This window comes from Haematobia irritans, chromosome 5 (assembly GCF_050003625.1).
Source record: "Haematobia irritans isolate KBUSLIRL chromosome 5, ASM5000362v1, whole genome shotgun sequence".
In the NCBI taxonomy this organism is placed as follows: domain Eukaryota; kingdom Metazoa; phylum Arthropoda; class Insecta; order Diptera; family Muscidae; genus Haematobia; species Haematobia irritans.
This window is the reverse complement of record NC_134401.1, coordinates 106,865,024-106,887,265: the sequence shown is the minus strand read 5'-3', so window position 1 is coordinate 106,887,265 and position 22,242 is coordinate 106,865,024. Positions and strand designations below refer to the sequence as shown.

The 22,242-nt window shown below is 26.5% G+C and overlaps 1 protein-coding gene across 2 annotated transcripts in view; it reads right to left on the bottom strand.

The window, feature by feature from the left end:
* Epac (Exchange protein directly activated by cAMP) overlaps window positions 1-22,242 on the bottom strand; it is a 388,669-nt gene that overhangs the window by 24,629 nt on the left and 341,798 nt on the right. For both annotated transcript variants that reach the window (XM_075309958.1, XM_075309957.1), the window contains 3 exons: window positions 20,544-20,720; window positions 19,953-20,114; window positions 1,446-1,807 (listed from right to left, as the gene is read on the bottom strand). In XM_075309958.1, the coding sequence (XP_075166073.1) occupies window positions 1,446-1,807; window positions 19,953-20,114; window positions 20,544-20,720 (701 nt within the window). The remainder of the gene's footprint in view (window positions 1-1,445; window positions 1,808-19,952; window positions 20,115-20,543; window positions 20,721-22,242) is intronic.

Sequence of the window (22,242 nt, the reverse complement as noted above, 5' to 3'; positions counted from 1 at the left end):
AATCTACTCAACTAAAATTTCTTTAACTCTGGATAGTCATCCTTTGTCAGAAGGGCGACCCTCAATTTTATTTTCAATTTAAAATAGGGTTTTTGTCGATTGCATAGTGATAAATTGAAGTTACACTAATCAAACATTTTATGATTTTTTAATAAATAAAAAATCAATTGAAGTTATATTGTGGTCCCATTTTAGGTCACGATGCAATTTGGAGTGCTTTCAAATTGGTCTGATTTCTTGTGGAAGAGAGATTTATTATGGCAATTATTTTGATAATCAATCTAATTTAATATTACTTATACGCCATTGGGGATATAATCATGAATACTCATACGCTCTGGTGGCTAAATAAAATTCATATTATTCATACGTACCCTAGGATGGTATAGTTAATAATATTTATACGTTAGTCCAGATTATTTTTATCGGATTTTAAATCTACTCAACTATGGATAGTCATCCTTTATCAGTAGGGCGACCCTCAATTTTATTTTCAATTTGAAATAGGGGTTTTGTCGATTGCATAGTGATAAATTGAAGTTACACTAAATCAAACATTTTATGATTTTTTTAATAAATAAAAAATCAATTGAAGATATATTGTGGTCCCATTGTAGGTCACGATGCAATTTGGAGTGCTTTCAAATTGGTCTGATTTCTTGTGGAAGAGAGATTTATTATGGCAATTATTTTGATAAGCAATGTAATTTAATATTACTTATACGCCATTGGGGATATAATCATGAATACTCATACGCTCTGGTGGCTAAATAAAATTACACTAAATCAAACATTTTATGATTTTTTTAATAAATCAAAAATCAATTGAAGCTATATTGTGGTCCCATTTTAGTTCACGATGCAATTTGCAGTGCTTTCAAATTGTTTTGATTTCTTGTGAAGAGAGATTTATTGTGGCAATTATTTTGATAAGCAATGTAATTTAATATTACTTAAACGCAATTGGGGATATAATCATGAATACGCATACGCTCTGGTGGCTAAATAAAATTAATATTATTCATACGTACTCTAGGGTGGAATAGTTAATAATACTTATATGTTATATATTCCAGATTATATTTATATTATATATATTATTATATATTATTCCAGATTATATTTATTTGATTTTAAATCTGCTCAAATACTGTTTTTACAACTTTGAGTTTTTGTTTGCCATGAGTTCATAAAATAATGAAAAATCAACGCCAGTTTTATCATTATTTTATTCTTGAAAAAGTATTTTCGGTCCAAGAAAAAACCGATTGTTTTTGGATAACTCAAATTTTTTGATATTTCAATAGTACATTAAGTTCAACCTTCACGATGTCAATATCAACATTTCTACAATTTCAATTATTCCCATGTGACTTCTTCTAAAACTTCGAAATTCCCAAAATCTTCTTCTCCCTTCCAAACATCGATTTAGTTTTTCTACTTACTATCATCATCCGGTCGTATCACTGTTTTCGATGGTGTCAAATTTCCACTAAATAAACATATTGGCTGCCCATTTGGCGGCAACTTCCATTTTTGTCCCGCATTTTGATTTCGATCATCCTGATAGCGTGCCATTTGTGTTAGGATATTGTGTATAATACTGGTTTCCTCTTGCAGCTCTGGATCAGCTTCAACTTCTGCGGCCAAATCTTCTATAAAATCACAGACACTGGGTTCATCAAACGCCGCATGTCGCACGGCCATAACCCATTTTTGCATAAATTGTATAACGCGTTTCTTGAAATTCAAAATATAATCCCGTTCTTCGGGAGTTTGGGCACCATCATGAGTATCACAATGGAAAGTGCACAGAGAGTTAAGGTTATACATTGGATTGAATATGATTTAGATTTAACTACAGAGATTATGTAGATGATATAGGTGAACAAAAGTGTCGAGTACTTTAGAGTATAAATAAGTTCATCCATATTATTTCGAAATAACTACATCATGGAAATATTACCTTTAATTTTTTTTTATGTTAAAAATCTTAATTTATATTTATGAAAATATTTAAATTAAAAAAATATTCAATTAATTTTTTATAGGTCTAATCATCAATTTATATATCTAATGTAAGTTAGTGCTTTTAGTCCCCACTTCTTCCCTATTGCCTTTTGGCACGAGTACATAGCTTCTGTGGCTTTCCTTGCCTTTTTAAAGCTTAAGATTCAGCCACTTGTCCAAACTAGGTAAGCTTGGAAATTTTACGCTATTTACACCATTGTCCATCGTCACAATTTCTCAGTTATTCGTAGGGCTCTCTATATACATATATACATACAATTTCTAATTTTAGATGGGAAATTTCTCCTAACTGCTAATAACATATCTTCTGAATATGACACCACTTGTATCCTCTTTTTACTAATGCACACCAGAAGGTTGTTTGTAGTTACATTCCAAGAATAGATGATATAACCACGGTTTCCACAGTTGATAGAATTCCATCAAAATTTTCTATAGCAATACAGTTTTGACAACTTTTCTATAGAAGTAAAATTTTGACAAAATTTTCTATAGCAATAAAATGTTGACAAAATTTTTTATAGAAATAAAATGTTGCCAAAATAAAATCTAGAAGTAAAATTTTGACAAAGATTTCTATAGAAATAAAATTTTGACAAAATCTTCTATAGAAATAAAATTTTGACCAAATTTTCAAATAAAATTTTGACAAATTTTTCTATAGAAATAAAATTTAGACAAAATTTTCTATAGAAATGAAATATGACAAAATTTTCTAAAGAAATACAATTTTGAAAAAATTTTCTATTGAAATAAAATTTTGACAAAATTTTCTATAGAAGTAAAATTTTAAAAAACATTTTTTTTGACAAAATTTTCAACAGAAATAAAATTTTGACAAAATTTTCTATAGAAATAAATGTAGACAAAATAATATTTAGAAACAAAATGTGGACAAAATTTTCCATAGAAATAAAATTTTGACAAAATGTTCCATAGAAATAAAATTTGGAAAAAAATCTTCTATAGCAAACAATGTGAACTGAATTTTTTTATAGAAATAAAATTTGAAAAAAATTTTCTATAGAAATGAAATTTTTACAAAGTTTTCTATAGAAATACAATATGGACAAATTTGTATTTTTGTAGAAATACAATTATTATAAAATTTTGTAGAGAAATAATATTTTGACGAAATTTTCTATAGAAATAAAATTTTGACAAAATTTTCTATAGAAATCAAATTTTGACAAATTTTTCTATAGAAATAAAATTTAGACAAAATTTTCTGTAGAAATAAAATCTTGACAAAATTTTCTGTAGAAATAAAATGTTGACAAAATTTTCTATAGAAATGAATTTATGACAAAATTTTCTATAGAAATAAAATTTTGAAAAAATGGATTAAAATTTTGACAAAACTTTCTATAGAAGTAAAATTTGACAATTTTTTTTGACAAAATTTTCTACAGAAATAAAATTTTGACAAAATTTGCTATAGAAATAAATTTAGAAAAAATAATATTTAGAAATAAAATTTGGACAACATTTTTCATAGAAATTAAATTTTGACACAATTTTCCATAGAAATAAAATTTGGACAAAATTTTCTATAGCAAACAATGTGAAATGAATTTTTTTTATAGAAATAACATTTGAACAAAATTTTGTATAGAAATACAATTTTGACAAAGTTTTACATAGAAATAAAATTTGGAAAAAATTTTCTATAGCAATAAAATTTTGATAAAATTTTTTAGAAATACAATTATTATAAAATTTTGTATTGAAATAATATTTTGACAAAATTTGCTATAGAAATGAAATTATGACAAAATTTTCTAAAGAAATACAATTTGGAAAAAAATTTCTATAGAAGTAAAGTTTGAAAAAAAAATTTTTGACAAAATTTTCTACAGAAATAAAATTTTGACAAAATTTTCTATAGAAATAAATGTAGACAAAATAATATTTAGAAACAAAATGTGGACAAAATTTTCCCTAGAAATAAAATTTTGACAAAATGTTCCAAAGAAATAAAATTTTGACAAAATTTTCTATAGAAATAAAATTTTCACAAATTTTTCTATAGAAATAAAATTTAGACAAAATTTTCTATAGAAATGAATTTATGACGAAATTTTCTATAGAAATAAAATTTTGAAAAAATGGAATAAAATTTTGACAAAACTTTCTATAGAAGTAAAATTTGACAACATTTTCTACAGAAATAAAATTTTGACAAAATTTTCTATAGAAATAAATTTAGAAAAAATAATATTTAGAAATAAAATTTGGACAAAATTTTTCATAGAAATAAAATTTTGACAAAATTTTCCATAGAAATAAAATTTGGACAAAATTTTCTATAGCAAACAATGTGAACTGAATTTTTTTATAGAAATAACATTTGAACAAAATTTTCTATAGAAATACAATTTTGACAAAGTTTTACATAGAAATAAAATTTGGAAAAAATTTTCTATAGGAATAAAATTTTGATAAAATTTTTTGTAGAAATACAATTATTATAAAATTTTGTATTGAAATAATATTTTGACAAAATTTGCTATAGAAATGAAATTATGACAAAATTTTCTAAAGAAATACAGTTTGGAAAAAATTTTCTATAGAAGTAAAATTTGAAAAAAAAAATTTGACAAAATTTTCTACAGAAATAAAATTTTGACAAAATTTTCTATAGAAATAAATGTAGACAAAATAATATTTAGAAACAAAATGTGGACAAAATTTTCCCTAGAAATAAAATTTTGACAAAATGTTCCATAGAAATAAAATTTTGACAAAATGTTCCAAAGAAATAAAATTTTGACAAAATTTTCTATAGAAATAAAATTTTCACAAATTTTTCTATAGAAATAAAATTTAGACAAAATTTTCTATAGAAATGAATTTATGACGAAATTTTCTATAGAAATAAAATTTTGAAAAAATGGAATAAAATTTTGACAAAACTTTCTATAGAAGTAAAATTTGACAAAATTTTCTACAGAAATAAAATTTTGACAAAATTTTCTATAGAAATAAATTTAGAAAAAATAATATTTAGAAATAAAATTTGGACAAAATTTTTCATAGAAATAAAATTTTGACAAAATTTTCCATAGAAATAAAATTTGGACAAAATTTTCTATAGCAAACAATGTGAACTGAATTTTTTTATAGAAATAACATTTGAACAAAATTTTCTATAGAAATACAATTTTGACAAAGTTTTACATAGAAATAAAATTTGGAAAAAATTTTCTATAGGAATAAAATTTTGACAAATTTTTTTTGTAGAAATACAATTATTATAAAATTTTGTATTGAAATAATATTTTGACAAAATTTGCTATAGAAATAAAATTTTGACAAAATTTTCAATAGAAATAAAATGTTGACAATATTTTCTATAGAAATAAAATTTTGATAAAATTTCCTATAGAAATAAAATTTTGACAAAATTTTCGATAGATATAAAATGTTGACAAAATTGTTTTTATAGAAATAAAATTTGAACAAACTTTTCTATAGAAATAAAATTTTGACAAAGTTTTACATAGAAATAAAATTTGGAAAAAATTTTCTATAGCAATAAAATTTTGACAAAGTTTTTTGTAGAAATACAATTATTATAAAATTTTGTATTGAAATAATATTTTGACAAAATTTGCTATAGAAATAAAATTTTGACAAAATTTTCCATAGAAATAAAATTTTGACAAAATTTCCTATAGAAATAAAATTTTTACAAAATTTTCGATAGCAATAAAATTTTGATAAAATTTCCCATAGAAATAAAATTTTGACAACATTTTCGATAGATATAAAATGTTGACAAAATTGTTTTTATAGAAATAAAATTTTGACAAAATATTCTATAGAAATAAAATTTTGACAACATTTTCCTAGCAATAAAATTTTCAAAAAATTTTCTATAGAAGTAAAATTGTGACAAAATTTTCTTTAGAAGTAAAATTTGGAGAAAATTTTCTATAGCAATAAACTTTTGACAAAATTATTTATAGAAATAAAATTTTGGCAACATTTTCTATAGATATAAAATTTTGATAAACTTTTCTATAGAAATAATATTTTGACAAATTTTTCTATAGAAATAAAATTATGACAAAATTTTCTATAGCAATAAAATTTTGACAAAATTTTCTATAGAAATGAAATTTTGACAAATTTTTCTATAGAAAATGTTGACAAAATTGTTTTTATAGAAATAAAATTTGAACAAACTTTTCTATAGAAATAAAATTTTGACAAAGTTTTACATAGAAATAAAATTTGGAAAAAATTTTCTATAGCAATAAAATTTTGACAAAATTTTTTGTAGAAATACAATTATTATAAAATTTTGTATTGAAATAATATTTTGACAAAATTTGCTATAGAAATAAAATGTTGACAAAATTTTCTATAAAAATAAAATTTTGACAAAATTTTCTATAGAAATAAAATTTTGACAAAATTTCCTATAGAAATAAAATTTTGACAAAATTTTCGATAGAAATAAAATTTTGGTAAAATTTCCTATAGAAATAAAATTTTGACAAAATTTTCTATAGATATAAAATGTTGACAAAATTGTTTTTATAGAAATAAAATTTTGACAAAATATTCTATAGAAATAAAATTTTGACAAAATTTTCTATAGAAGTAAAATTGTGACAAAATTTTCTTTAGAAGTAAAATTTGGAGAAAATTTTCTACAGCAATAAACTTTTGACAAAATTGTTTATAGATATAAAATTTTGGCAACATTTTCTATAGAGATAAAATTTTGATAAAATTTTCTATAGAAATAATATTTTGACAAATTTTTCTATAGAAATAAAATTTTGACAAAATTTTCTATAGCAATAAAATTTTGACAAAATTTTTTATAGAAATAATATTTTGACAAATTTGTCTATAGAAATAAAATTTTGACAAATTTTCTATAGAAATAAAATTTAGACAAAATAATATTTAGAAATAAAATGTTGACAAAATTTTTTATAGAAATAAAACGTTGAAAAATTTTTTTTTATAGAAATAAAATTTTGACAACATTTTCCTAGCAATAAAATTTTGACAAAATTTTCTATAGAGATAAAATTTTGATAAAATTTTTTATTGAAATAAAATTTTGAAAAAATTTTCTATAGAAATAAAATTTTGACAACATTTTTTTATAGCAATAAAATTTTGACAAAATTTTCTATAGAAATAAAATTTTGACAAATTTTTCTATAGAAGTAAAATGTTCACAAAATTTTCTATAGAAATAAAATTTTGATAAAATTTTCTATAGCAGTAAAATTTTGAGAAAATGTTCTATAGCAATAAAATTTTGACAAAATTGTCTATAGAAATAAAATGTTGGCAACATTTTCAATAGAGATAAAATTTTGACAAAATTTTCTATAGAAATAATATTTTGACAAATTTTTCTATAGACATATTTTTTTTTTCAAATCATTGTTGTTGTTTTTTTGATTTCAGCTTAAAACCATGCCTTGACTAAACTACAAGTGTAGCTTAACCAACAGAGGAAAAGAATGTTTGTCAAATTTATTTGGGCAAAGCCCTATAGACTGCAAGATGGTTGGATGGACGCACGTTTCGGAATTACCACATTCCTCATCAGCATCCTCTACTTGCAGCAAAATTATCAACCAATTATCCGAATAAATTCAGGCAGTTCACTAAACCAAAAAGTAAACCACACTTGAACCTTCCGAAAAAAAGGTTTTACATGATAGCCGGCTTATGCCGAAATAAATTGGAAACAAATATATCTCTTTTCCTGTGCCACCGTCAAATCATCGATTTAAGTGCAGTTGGCTGGGTTTATTTTGAGCGTGCTTCCTCTTTTTTCATTCGTTTTGTTTTGTTATTGTTGTGTTTTTTTTCTTTCTTTTAATCATTGTTGTTGTTTTTTTTATTTCAGCTTAAAACCATGCATTGACTTTTCCTCTGTTGGTTAAGCTGCACTTGTAGTTTAGTCAATGCATGGTTTTAAGCTGAAATGAAAAAAAAAACAACAATGATTAAAAGAAAGAAAAAAACCAACAATAACAAAACAAAACGAATGAAATAAAATTTTGACAAAAATTTTCCATAGCAATAAAATTTTGACAAAATTTTCTATAGAAATAAAATTTTGACAAAATTTTCTATATAAATAAAATTTTGAAAAAGTTTTCTAATGTAATAAAGTCTAGAAAAAAAATTCTGTGGAAATAAAATTTGGACAAAATTTTATTAGTATAGAAATAAAATTTTGATAAAATTTTCTATAGAAAAGAAAATATTCAATAGAAACAAAATTTTAGCAAAATTTCATCCGTCTGATTTCCAGGAAAACCTATGTTCCTCCAGTACCTTCAGCGTCCCCACACTTTACGTTGACCAATGGCTTTCCGATGTGTTTTAATGAAACCTGGAGCGGGGTTAGTGGATGCTAATAGATTCCGCACTATTTTGTGTGTTTTTTTAGTAAAGTGATTACTGATAAATATCAAAATGACCTCAACAATATGTACATATTCTATGAATTGCATCGTTAAGTCTTTAATCCTATCAAGAAAAATTGAATGCCATTCATAAGTGAAAGCGAAAACCCCTACATGATTGTTGTTTCATTTCCGACATTGCGAACATTTGGCACATCCCAACAATTTTCCACATTTACCACCACCCCACCCCCAAACTTGTCCTCTCTGCTATGGAAGCAAGGCCGATTTGGGATGGGGGTGAGAATTTAATCCAGCATTATCATCGCATGGAGGAGACATGTAGTCTGGGAATTTTTTTGTGTGTCGTTTATGTGAGTGCCAAAATTTAATATTCAAAATGTGTTCAACGATTGTGTCAGAATACCATCTGTATAACAGTGGCTGGGAAAATTCATGAAGTCCCGCCCAAGGGGACTATCTTCATGAATTTGGATAACACTTCTCGAGCAATGTGTTACGTTCTGGTGTGGCAGTGGATGAAGATTCCAATTCTGAAAATGTTGCAACAATAGTGTCATAACACTTTGGTCATTTTGGCCACTGTTTTTGTTGTTGTTGTTGTGCTTCCAAAAGGTCTAACATGACATTCATACCTTTGCGTCTGGAGTATATTTCGGCAAGATGTGACTTCATTGATGTGCCAGAAACAAACAACAACACACACACACAACATTATCTCAATGTGGTATCTATGTACGTGCCTGGGGTCAAGTAAAGAAAGTCCTCCTATTTTGTCCACTCAAGAGTTTCGTATTGCTGTTTGCCACACAATTACCTTTGGACTACAGAAGAAACATTTAAATGCTTCTTTTGACATTGGAATGAAATGCGTGCACAATTGTCTCATTTAGGCTCTGTGCTAGTTTGGTCATGTCCATATTGGTATAATTTTTGTCATATACTCTTTTCTTACCGAAGGCATTAAATTATCCCTGTAGTTGAGGGGAGGTATGGCTTAATGGTGAAATGTGAAGAATTGTGAATAAAGCTTTCAATTCAAGATTGTGTTTTTTTAGGAAAATTTTCTGTAAGAATAATATTTTGAGAAAATGTTCTATAGAAATAACGTTTTGAGAAGATTTTCTATAGAAATAAAATTTTGAGAAAATTTTCTATAAAAATAAAATTTTGAGAAAATTTTCTATAGAAATAAAATTTTGAGAAATTTTTCTATAGAAATAAAATTTTTGACAAAATTTTCGAAGAAATAAAATCTGGAGAAAATTTTCTAAAGAAATAAAATTTTGAGAAAATTTTCTATAGAAATAAAATTTTGAAAAAAAATCCTATAGCAATAAAATTTTGAGAAAATTTTCTATAGGAATAAAATTTTGGCAAAATTTTCTATAGAAATAAAATTTTGACAAAATTTTCTAAAGATATAAAATTGTGAGAAAATCTTCCACAGAAATAAAAATTTGAGAAAATTTTTAAATTTCTATAGGAAAAAAAAATTGAGAAAATTTGTTATAGAAATAAAATTATGAAAAAATATTCTATAAGAAAAAAATTTTGAGAAAATTTTTATAGAAATAAAATTATGAGAACATTTTTAGAAAATTAACTATAGATATAAAATGTTGAGAAAATTTTCTTTACAAATAAAATTTTGAGAAAATTTTCTATAGGAATAAAATTTTGACAAAATTTTCTATAGGAATACAATTTTGACAAAATTTTCTATAGAAATAAAATTTTGAAAAAATTTTCTATAGAAAAAAAATTTTGACAAAATTTTCTATAAAAATAAAATTTTGACAAAATTTTGTAAAGATATAAAATTTTGAAAAAATCTTCCATAGAAATAAAATTTTGAGAAAATGTTTGGAAAATTTTCTATAGGAAAAATAATTGAGAAAATTTGTTATAGAAATAAAATTATGAGAAAATTTTCGATGAGAAAAAAAATTGAGAAAATTTTAATAGAAATAAAATTATGAGAAAATTTTCTGCTGGAATAAAATTTTTAGAAAATTAACTATAGAAATAAAATTTTGAGAAAATTTTCTATAAAAATAAAATTTTGAGAAAATTTTCTATAAAAATAAAATTTTGAGAAAATTTTCTATAGAAATAATATTTGGAGAAGATTTTCTATAGAAATAAAATTTTTGATAAAATTTTCTATAGAAATCAAATCTTGAGAAAATTTTCTAAAGAAATAAAATCTTGAGAAATTTTTCTATAAGAATAAAATTTTGAGACAATTTTCTATAGAAACAAAATTTTGAAAAAAATTTCTGTAGAAATAAAATTTTGAGAAAATTTCCTATAGCAATAAAATTTTAAGAAAATTTACTATAGAAATACAATTTTGACAAAACTTTCTATAGGACAAAAATTGAGAAAATTTGTTATAGAAATAAAATTATGAGAAAATTTTCTATCAGAAAACAATTTTGAGAAAATTTTTATAGAAATAAAATTATGAGAACATTTTCTGTTGGAATAAAATTTTTAGAAAATTAACTATAGATAAAAAATTTTGAGAACATTTTCTATACAAATAAAATTTTGAGAAAATTTTCTATAGAAATAAAATTTTGACAAAATTTTCTATAGAAATAAAATTTTGACAATATTTGTTTTGAAAGAAAAAAAAATTGAGAAAATTTTAATAGAAATAAAATTATGAGAAAAATTTTTGTTGGAATAAAATTTTTAGAAAATTAACTATAGAAATAAAATTTTGAGAAAATTTTCTATAAAAATAAAATTTTTAGTAAATTTTCTATAGAAATAAAATTTTGCAAAATTTTCTTTAGAAATAAAATTTTGACAGAATTTTGCTAAAGTAATAAAATTTGCGAAATTTTAATAAAAAATTTCAAAATATTTTTTTTTTAAATTTGGTAGTTTTTTGTAAAATTTTCTTCAAATTTTGGTAGATTATTTTTGGCACTAGTAGCAACCTTGGCCACAATATTATAGAGGCATTTGGTAGTGAAAATTAAAACCATCCATTATCATATTACCATTTTTGGATGTTACATGCATATACTCGGAAATAACTTCCAAATATATTCACAAAAGGCGTACACGTTAGGTTGCGATTGCAGTATCTTTTAGGCAGAAATTTCTGCATTGCTGATTCGCTATTGATGAGGTCCCCAGTAAAAAAAGCGTCGCCAGAAAAGTAGTGAAAATGTTCTTTTTGGATCCGGAAGTGGTGACAAATTGACGCAGAAGCGATGCATTTAACATGGGCTTGTCATAGGACAGATGTCCAACATTTCAACAGCCGCTGCACTGGATTTGCATCACTTTTTTCCATGTGATCCGAGTTCAGTGTTTTGAATGTGAAGTAAAAAATTTTGTGGTATTTTGGCAAAAAAATAATTTAAAAATTTTTTTTTATGATTTTTAATGCATTATAATGCTTGTCTGGAACGTTTGTTATCAAATATTTTCAAAAATTCGCAATTTTTCTAGTAACGATTTAAAATTTTTTTCGGCTAAATTTAAATAATTTGTACCATTTTATTATACCCTCCACCATAGGATGGGGGTATATTAACTTTGTCATTCCGTTTGTAACACATCGAAATATTGCTCTAAGACCCCATAAAGTATATATATTCTGGGTCGTGGTGAAATTCTGAGTCGATCTAAGCATGTCCGTCCGTCCGTCTGTTGAAATCAAGCTAACTTCCGAACGAAAAAAGCTATCGTCTTGAAACTTGGCACAAGTAGTTGTTATTGGCGTAGGTCGGATGGTATTGTAAATGGGCCATATCGGTCCACTTTTACGTATAGCCCCCATATAAACGGCTCATCAGATTTGGCTTGCGGAGCTTTTAAGAGAAGCATATTTCATCCGATCCGGCTGTAATTTAATACATGGTGTTGGTATATGGTCTCTAACAACCATGCAAGAATTGGTCGACATCGTTCCATAATTATATATAGCCCCCATATAAACCGATCCGTAGATTTGGCTTGCGGAGCCTCAAAGAGAAGCAAATTTCATCCGATCCGGCTGAAATTTGGTACATGGTGTTGGTATATAGTCTCTAACAACCGTGCGAGAATTGGTCCATATCAGTCCATAACTATAAATAGCCCCCATGTAAACCGTTTTCCAGATTTGAACTCTGGAGCATCTTGGAGGAGAAAAATTCATCCGATCTGGTTCAAATGTGGAACATGGTGTTAGTATGGTCTCTAACAACCATGCAAAAATTGGTCTGTATCGGTCTATAGTAGTATAGCCGATCACCAATCACACAAAAATTGGTCCATATCGGTTCATAATCATGGTTACCACTTGAACCAAAAATATTCTACCAACATTTTATTTCTATAGAAAATTTTGTTAAAATTTTATTTCTATAGAAAATTTTGTTAAAATTTCATTTCTATAGAAAATTTTGTCAAACTTTTATTTCTATAAAAAATTTTGTTAAAATTTTATTTCTATAGAAAATTTTGTCAAAATTTTATTTCTATAAAAAATTTTGTTAAAATTTTATTTCTATAGAAAATTTTGTCAAAATTTTATTTCTTTAGAAAATTTTTTCAAAATTTTATTTCTATAGAAAATTTTGTCAAACTGAATTATATACGTATTTAATCGGTCCTTTTTAATTGAATATATACCACGTATGGACTTACTTACAATTTAGAAGACGGTGTTAGGAGGTTTTAAGATACCTTGCCATCGGCAAGCGTTACCGCAACTCAAGTAATTCGATTGTGGATGGCAGTGTTTAGAAGAAGTTTCTATGCAATCCATGGTGGAGGGTACATAAGCTTCGGTCTGGCCGAACTTACGGCCATATATACTTGTTAATTCTTAATATGCTTTTAACCTACTTGAATCAAATAAAAATACATGTCCATTTCCCTTTAAAAATATGAAAAACGCGGGTTATAAGAAAAATGACTCAAATGAACTTCCTGTGCAGTTAAAATAAAGAACATCTTTGGAGGACATTTTTTGGAAGTGCTTTTAAGTTTTTTGCTGGGTCTTTATTCAGAAGCGATATCAGCTGTTTCATCGACAGCCAAGCGACCTTGGGCAATGCAAGCATAAGGCCACTGTCGTAGATAGCTTAGGGTTCTCACTGAACAGCTTAATGTAACTTTGTGCTAGGTACTTGTTAGGCACTGTAGGATAATGGGAAATGAAGAAACAGATGTGCTGGCTAACGATTCGTTCGCGGAACGAATAAAGTCCTTGCGGATGTTGTTTCTTCGCTGTCTTTGTATCTTTGCAAGATTCATCTCAAATATGATAAACTATGGCGAATATGATAAACTATGGCGAAGCAAATCAAGTTGATATGGAACTAGAAGAACCATAGTTATTGCGAAAATCGGATGGCGATGAACAGACAGGATTTGAGGTCTTTAATTGGCATTATAATTGGGCATAACACACTTGTAAAACCTTTAGTAAGAATACACCTTAAATACCATGACACGGTGCAGTGGTGTCTGGAAGACTCGGAAGACTTCCGGAAGACTTGTACCATTTCCTATGCCAGTGTCCAGCATTATCATTTAGAAGAAACATGATACTGGGGTCCTTTTCCTTGCAAGCTCTGCGGAAATGTAGCGTAAGACCATATCGTGTTCATCAGTTTTAAGCAGAAGACGGATAAATTTCGTGAGCAACTTTGAAGAAGACAACCTCACGAAGAAGAAGATGAGAAAATTACTTCGAGGAAACAGTTCTTGAGCAACTTTGAAGAAGATCACCTCACGAAGAAGAAGAAAAAATTTCTTCGAGGAATCACAATGGACCTATAGTGGTCTAAGTGCCCACTTACACCACGATTCAAGAATTGGTGTTAACCAAATCTAACCTACTCCTTTTCACAGAAACGAAATCGTCCTTATGGTAATTGAATGGCTTTGGGTATCATATAACCGCCTCCTCCAGATTTGAGCAAATTCTTTTTTTATTCTTTATGGTTGTGGTTATAATTGCCTTGGTTACAACATTTCGTGTCTGTCTCCAACATTTCATTGGTATTCTTGAATAAGTGATTTCCATTCCATTGAAGATTCTAAAGTGTGTTCATAAGAACCAATATCAACCATGATTCTGTGGTATTTTATAATCGTCTCGAGCAAGCCATTTCTCTTTTGCCTGTTGTACAATCATATTCCACAAGGTTACCAATGACTCCCTCATACTTTTGATATAGAGGTCGATACATATTTCCTTTTTAGTATATCTCTGTTACCATTGGCAAAGTCACTTGAATGACAACATTTCCACTGGTATCCGTATTGATGGCATCATTGATGTTGTGACATTGATAACCCCAGAAACTAAAAATTCTATTGGTGACACCAGAGGAAATGTGATTTCATTCACAATATGCCAGACAAACTGGCACATCAAGGCTATAAAAAAAAAAATATGAAAACAATTACATTTGAGGGCCGCTTCAACGTAATGCTAATGCTGAAAATTTTATAGAAACATTTTGTAAGCAGCATAACTTCGTGGAAAAAAAGTCTTCAATTGGACTTCAAAATATTGTAAAATTTTCTCAGCACTGAAATTGGTCAGAAGGATGTTTAAATATCCTCCATCGTGGAGTGGAATACTTTGATACTGTTATGGAAAATCTCTGTGCAAGTGAAAGATCCAAATAAACAGTTTTACAAAAAAAGAAACAAACTTTTTGAAAAAGTGGAGATTTATTATTTTTTTAATTTTGTATGTTTCCTCAAGCTCTCAAGTCTTTGGCTTCTTCGCAGAGACATTCGGCGAGTACAGCCCAGTATTTCAACTGTTCCTTGGTTAGAGAAATATTTCGACTGAAATTCTCTCGGAGTGCGCTTAAAAACTAAAACAAATCTCTAAAGCTGATCTAAAATGGTTTCACATTGAAACTCGTTAAACTTATTTTCCTCAAAGCTTGCAAAATAGGCCTCCGAGGTGGACATATATTTCTGCCATCGAAGGAGAAGATTTATCTCTAAAAACAAGAATTTGTCATTGCAAATGCTTCAGAACTTTTGTTGATGTGTCCGATATTCAGAAGCAATGTCAGCTTCTTCATCGACAGTCAGTCAGCAATAAAGGCCTTGGGTAATCCGAACATTACGTCAAAGGTAGTTAGCCGTTGTCGTAGAGAGCCCTAAGCTCTCTACACCATAATATTACAATGGGTTGGGTGCTCACAGACAGACGGACGGACGTATATGGCTATATCGATTCGGGGATCGATCCTGAGCAATATTGCCAAAGACACCATGTGTCTATCTCGTCTCCTTCTGAGTGTTGCAAACATATGTACTAGCTTATAATGCCCTGTTCCACAGTGTGGCGCAGGGTATAAACAGAAACCAGGCGTCAATTTCTCGGCGGCTTCATTCAAGATTTACAGCTATCTGGTTATCAGTATATCTATCAAATATTCTATACGATTTTTTGTAGATCCTTGTGGGCTTTTTGAATTAGATTTGTCTCTCAGTACGTTTGTCAACATTTCTCATCGAGTTTTTTGTCAATTCCTACGATACTGTTGGTATCGTAGGAATTTTAGTCGATCGTTCAAAGTTACGGTCTGTGTTAGCGGCTTAATTTAAATTTTAGATCTGTATGTTTGCTAAATATTCTCCAAGATTTGTATCGATTTTTATTTAGTTGGCAATTTTATTCATACATAGTTTTCGATTTGTATATCTGACTGTTTTATTAAGTCTTTAGGTCTGTCGCGACGGCTTCAGTCAAGCTTTAGGTCTGTTAGTATGGTTGTCAGCCTCTCGGTCTATATTTAAACTTTAAGTCTGTCAGTAAGTATATCAGGTTTTTGATCGATCATTATATCTGGCTAGACTGCTTTCGACATCTTTATTAAATTTTTATATATGTCTGTTAGTCAAAACCGTGGTATGATATCCGTGCGCGATTTCTATTGAAATAACATTTTGACAAAATTTTCTATAGAAATAAAACTTTAAAAAAATTTTCTATAGAAGTCAAATTTTGACAAAATTTTCCATAGAAATAAAATTTAAAAAAAAAATTCTATAGAAATACAATTTTGAAAAAAGTTGCTATACACTGAAAAAAATATTTACGTGATATTAAAGATTACGCAACCTAAATTTTAGGATTCGAAATTTACAAAATATTAAGGACAAAATTCTTTAAAATAATGAAATTTTAATTACAATAAAGTTAAAGATAAATTTTTAAAGTCGCATGTCTTTGGACTAAGGCTAATTTTCCTTAAATTAAAGAAACACATTTTGGATTTAAAGAAGTTGTCCTTAAATTAACTGAAATATTGAAACTTTAGATTTAAGATAAAAACGCTTCAAATATAGGCTAAGACCTATTTTGAGGATTTAGCGTCTTTGGTTTAAAGTTTTTTGGAATTAAGAAAACATTTTTAACTTTGAAGTATACGTTATAGTTTGGATTTTTAAACTGGCATTTGTTTGTACGTGAGTACCATTATTAACAAACCGCGAAAAGAGAATGAAAATTTGGTAAAAGAGATCTGTATCCTAATTTTAATATTATTGGTCCTAGAAAGCCAGATATGTCACTAAAATAATTATTTATTTTAAAGAAGCTGCTTCTTTGGCTCGGAATCAATACCAAAATCCTTAACGGAAGGTCAAAATCTTTGGATCCAAGTAAATTTTTTTTGAGTGTAGGAATAAAATGTTGACAAAATTTTCTATAGAAATAAAATTTTGACAACATTTTCTAGAGAAATACAATTTTGAAAAAATCTTCTATAGAAATAAAATGTTGACAAAATTTTCTATAGAAATAAAATTTTGACAAACTTTTCTATAGAAATAATATTTTGACAAAATATTTTATTGAAATAAAAAGTTGACAAAATTTTCTATAGAAATCGAATTTTGACAAAATTTTCTATAGAAAGATTAATTTTCGATTTGGTGTCACTATTTTGACAACATTTTCTATAGAAATAAACTTTTGACAAAATTTCCTAAAGAAATAAAATGTTGACAAAATTTTCTACAGAAATAAAATTTTGATAAAATAAATTTTGACAAACTTTTCTATAGAAATAAAATTTTGATAAAATTTTCTATAGAAATAAAATTTTGACAAAATTTTCTAGAGAAATGCAATTTTGAAAATAGAAATAAAATGTTGACAAAATTTTCTATAGAGATGAAATTTTGATAAACTTTTATGCAGAAATAATATTTTGTCAAAATATGTTATTGAAATAAAATTTTAACAAAATTTTCTATAGAAATCAAATTTTGACAAAATTTTTTATATATTTCTATAGAAATAAAATTTTGACAAAATTTTCTATAGAAATAGGATTTTGCAAAAAATCTTCTATAGAAATAAAATGTTGACAAAATTTTCTATAGAAATAAAATTTTGATAAACTTTTCTATAGAAATAATATTTTGACAAAATTTTTTATTGAAATACAATTTTGACAAAATTTTCTATAAAAAGATTAATTTTCGATCTGGTGTCACTATTTTGACAACATTTTCTATATAAATAAAATTTTGACAAAATTTTCTATAGATTAATTGTCGATCTGATGCCACTATTGTGACAACATTTTCTATAGAAATAAAATTTTGACAAAATTTCCTAAAGAAATAAAATGTTGAAAAATGTTCTATCGAAATAAAATTTTGATAAAATATTTCTACTAAAATTTTGAAAATTTTTACAAAAATTTTTTATTGATATCAAATGTTGTCAATTTTGTATAGAAATAAAATCTTGACAAAATTTTCTGTAGAACTAAAATTTCGACAAAATTTTCGATAGAAATAGAATTGTGACAAAATTTTTTATAAAAGAAAAATGTGTGACAAAATTTTCTATAGAAATAAAATTTTGACAAAATTTTCTATAGAAATTAAATTTGGACAAAATGTTCTATAAAAATAAAATTTGGACAACATTTTCTATAGAAATAATATTTTGACAAATTTTTCTATAGAAATAAAATTTTGACAAAAATTTTCTATAGAAATAAAACACCCATGTTCGGATATCCACTTCAATTCCACATCCTCTATTCACGTCAAATCCAACATTCAAATGATTCGTGTCTATTTTGAGGCAAAACCAATTTTTTGATACCAAAATGGTATCAAAAAATTGGAAGGTCGTTATAATCGTTGTATCGCTCTTGAAGGGAACTATGTTGAATAACAAAAACGAATTTTGACAAAAAAATGTGTTTTTCGTTGTTAGACCGGGGACTTATCAGCCATAAATAAAAAATAAAACATTTCAATTTTTTTACGCGAGTACTTTTTTTAGCCGGAAATACATCCATCTTGGATATAATTCAACTTTCACCAAGACTTTTGCACGAAAGTTCCGGTGAAAGTGGATTGTAGGACACCAAAATCGTGGAATTGATTCACATTCACCTGGAAGTGGATTTGCGAACATGAGTAAACATTTTCTACAGAAATAAAGTTTTGACAAAATGTTCTACAAAAAAAAAAAAATACAAAGAAATAAAATTTTGCATAAATTTTCTTATAGAAATAATTCCTATGACGTTTCTATAGAAATAAAATTTTGTATAGAAATAAAATTTTGCAAAAATGTCTCATCGAAAGATAAGTTTTAATTTTTAAGGTTGGTCGATTGTGGTCTATAGAAATAAAATTTTGACGAAATTTTCTATAGAAATAAAAATTTGACGAAATTTTCTATAGAAATAAAATTTTGACAAAATTTTCTATAGAAACCAAATTTTGAAATTTTCTATAGAAGTCAAATTTTGACAAAGTTTTTTATAGATATAAAATTTTAACAAAACTTTCTACAGAAATTAAATTTTGACAAAGTTTTCTATAGATATAAAATTTTGACAACATTTTCAATAGAAATAAAATTTTGACGAAATTTTCTATAGAAATAAAATTTTGGCAACATTTTCTATAGAAATAAAATTTTGACGAAATTTTCTATAGAAATAAAATTTTGCCGAAATTATCTATAGAAATAAAATTTTGACAAAATTTTCCATAGAAATGATATTTTGACAAAATTTTCTATAGAAATAAAATTTTGACAAAATTTTCTATAGAAATAAAATTTTGCACAAATTTTCTATTAAAATTAAATTTTGCCAGAATTTTCTAGAAATAAAATTTTGGGAAAATTGCTATAGAAATAAAATGTTGCAAAAATTTTGTATAGAAATAAAATTTTGCAAACATTTTGTATAGATATAAAATTTTACAAAATTTTCTTATCGAATGAAGAGTTTTAATTTTTAATTTTTTTTTGTTTTTAAATTTCGAAAATTGGTTCAAATTTTGGAAAAATAAAATTTCCCAAATGTGGACGATCGTGGATGTCCAACTTCTAAGAGGTTTCACTGTACAAATTTCGCCCCAATTGTTATTTTTCTGCAGGGTGGCCCTTGAGTCTATGGTACCTGTCTACCAAGATCGAATTTCCCTGTATACTCTTCATTTTTGTTTATAAATTTAGTTTTGTTTTAAAAAGGATATTAATTTGCCAATTCATCAACCAACTGGACCACAGGCATAAAGACAATATGTGTTAACAGGAAATCATCAAGGAATGGATCAACGCCACTAATTTGGCCACCCAAACGAGTCTCTAGTAAATGCTCCAACATTTTCGAAGGTGTACCCGACATGACAGTGTATCTGAAATGAGAAAATTATACGAAATTAAAATAATTTAGTTGATTAAAAAAAAAGTAATAATAAATACATTAAATGAACAATGATAAATGACAGAGGTAAATGGTAAAAAGGAAACGGAGTAATAGAGAATCTGAGTCTCTGCTAAAAAAAAATAAAAGCGAAGCAATGAAATCAATTCCATATTCAAGTGGCCAGTAGTTTACTTAACTGGCTCTCATATAACATTCCTTGGAAGCATTAAGGATTATTGTGGCCACAAGTGTTTCTAAGGATTAAACTCATGAAGGGGGATTTATGTGAAGTGGTGCAGGGGGTGCGGGGGTGGAAGGATGACAAACAAAAAACAGAATTAGAAGTGAAAGCTATGCTAGTACGATGTGACTTAATGTGGCATCTTCATGTCACACGCCCTCTCTCACACAAACTTACTTGAATGCTGAATGTTGTCCCCTTTGTTTTGCCACACGTTCCAATACTAAAACATCTTTACCATGTTCCTGTAGCCTTAGAGTGTTTGCCTCGACATCACGTAGAATGCGATTAAAATGCTCCTTATCCACACGCAACAGATGGCAATTGTTTTCCTTCAAGACAATGGTGGCGGCTCTGAAGGTATTTCATTGTCATCATCATCATCGTCATCATAATGATCATCATCATCATTATTATTATTACGATTGGCGTTGTTATTGTCATCATCATTATGGGCCATGGAATTGGTTATGGATTTCACACAGTATGAAGAAGCATGTCGACAAAAAAAAACACAACGACATATAAATTGGATTATATGATTTATGTTTTATTTTTTTGTAAACTATTAAAAATTAATCTTTTTGCAATTATAAAAAAATCCCAAAAATATGCAAAATAATTAAATAAATACAAAAGTCATGCATTAAACATTTTTTGAAGTATTTTTTTGCTTTTGTTATTTTTTTGTTCAGAATTCAATTTAATTTTAGTGGCTCCTTAATTGCTTTCAATTAAAATTTCATTCTATTTGGCCAACAGCGCTTATTTGCATTTAACCCCTTTTGCTTGACCTCCTCTTCAGCTTATGATAGAGTTGGGTAATTTTGTTGTTGTTTTGCAACTTTTAGAACTTTTACAGGTTGCATGTGGCTGGTGGTGCTCGATGATGTTATTGCTGCTGGCTGCTGATGCTTTCACTTTTTCCTGCAGTCGATGCATTTTGTTAATTGAAATTCAAGCCTTGTCTGGCAATGTTAGCCAGAATTACAGTGCAGTAGTAAACCAAATGAGAATCATGAAGAATGATAAGAATTTTGCAATTTTTGGAAATGGAGTTTTCTTTATATATTTTGTGGTTACACGCAAAACGAGCAAATTTTTGTATCCAACAATTTTTATTTTTTTTTGTTATTAATTCCGCACTAAAAAAAACCAAAAATGTTGGTATTGATTCGAAGCCAAAGATATAGCTTCTAGAACATAAAACAGAAACAAGAATTACTTGGGTTGCGGTAACACCTGCCGATGGCAAGGTATCTTAAAACTATTTAACACCGTCTTCTCAATTGTAAGTTAGTCCATGCGGGGTTATATTAAACAAAAAAGGCCGATTAAATAAGTATATAATTAAGTTTGATAAATTTTTCTATAGAAATAAAATTTTGACAAAACTTTCTTTAGAAATAAAATTATGACAAAATTTTCTATAGAAATAAAATTTTGACAAAATCTTCTATAGAAATAAAATTTTGACAAAATTTTCTATAGAAATAACATTTTGACACAATTTTCTATAGAAATAAAATTTTGAAAATATTTTCTATAGAAATAAAATTTTGACAAAATTTTCTATAGAAATAAAATTTTGACAACATTTTCTATAGAATTAAAATTTTGACAAAATTTTCTATAGATATAAAATTTTGACAAACATTTTCTATAGAAATACAATCTTCACAAAATTTGCTATAGAAATACGATTTTGAAAAAATTTTCTATAGAAATAAAATTTTATTCTGATTATTAATGTTGTTCGGCTTGAGGTCATAGAAACAATCGATTATTGATTTGTTTTAATATTTATTTCCAATATTTCGGTTAGTGCCACTAACCATCTTCTGGGATTTTGTATTTGAGTTGTTGTGCTGCTGTT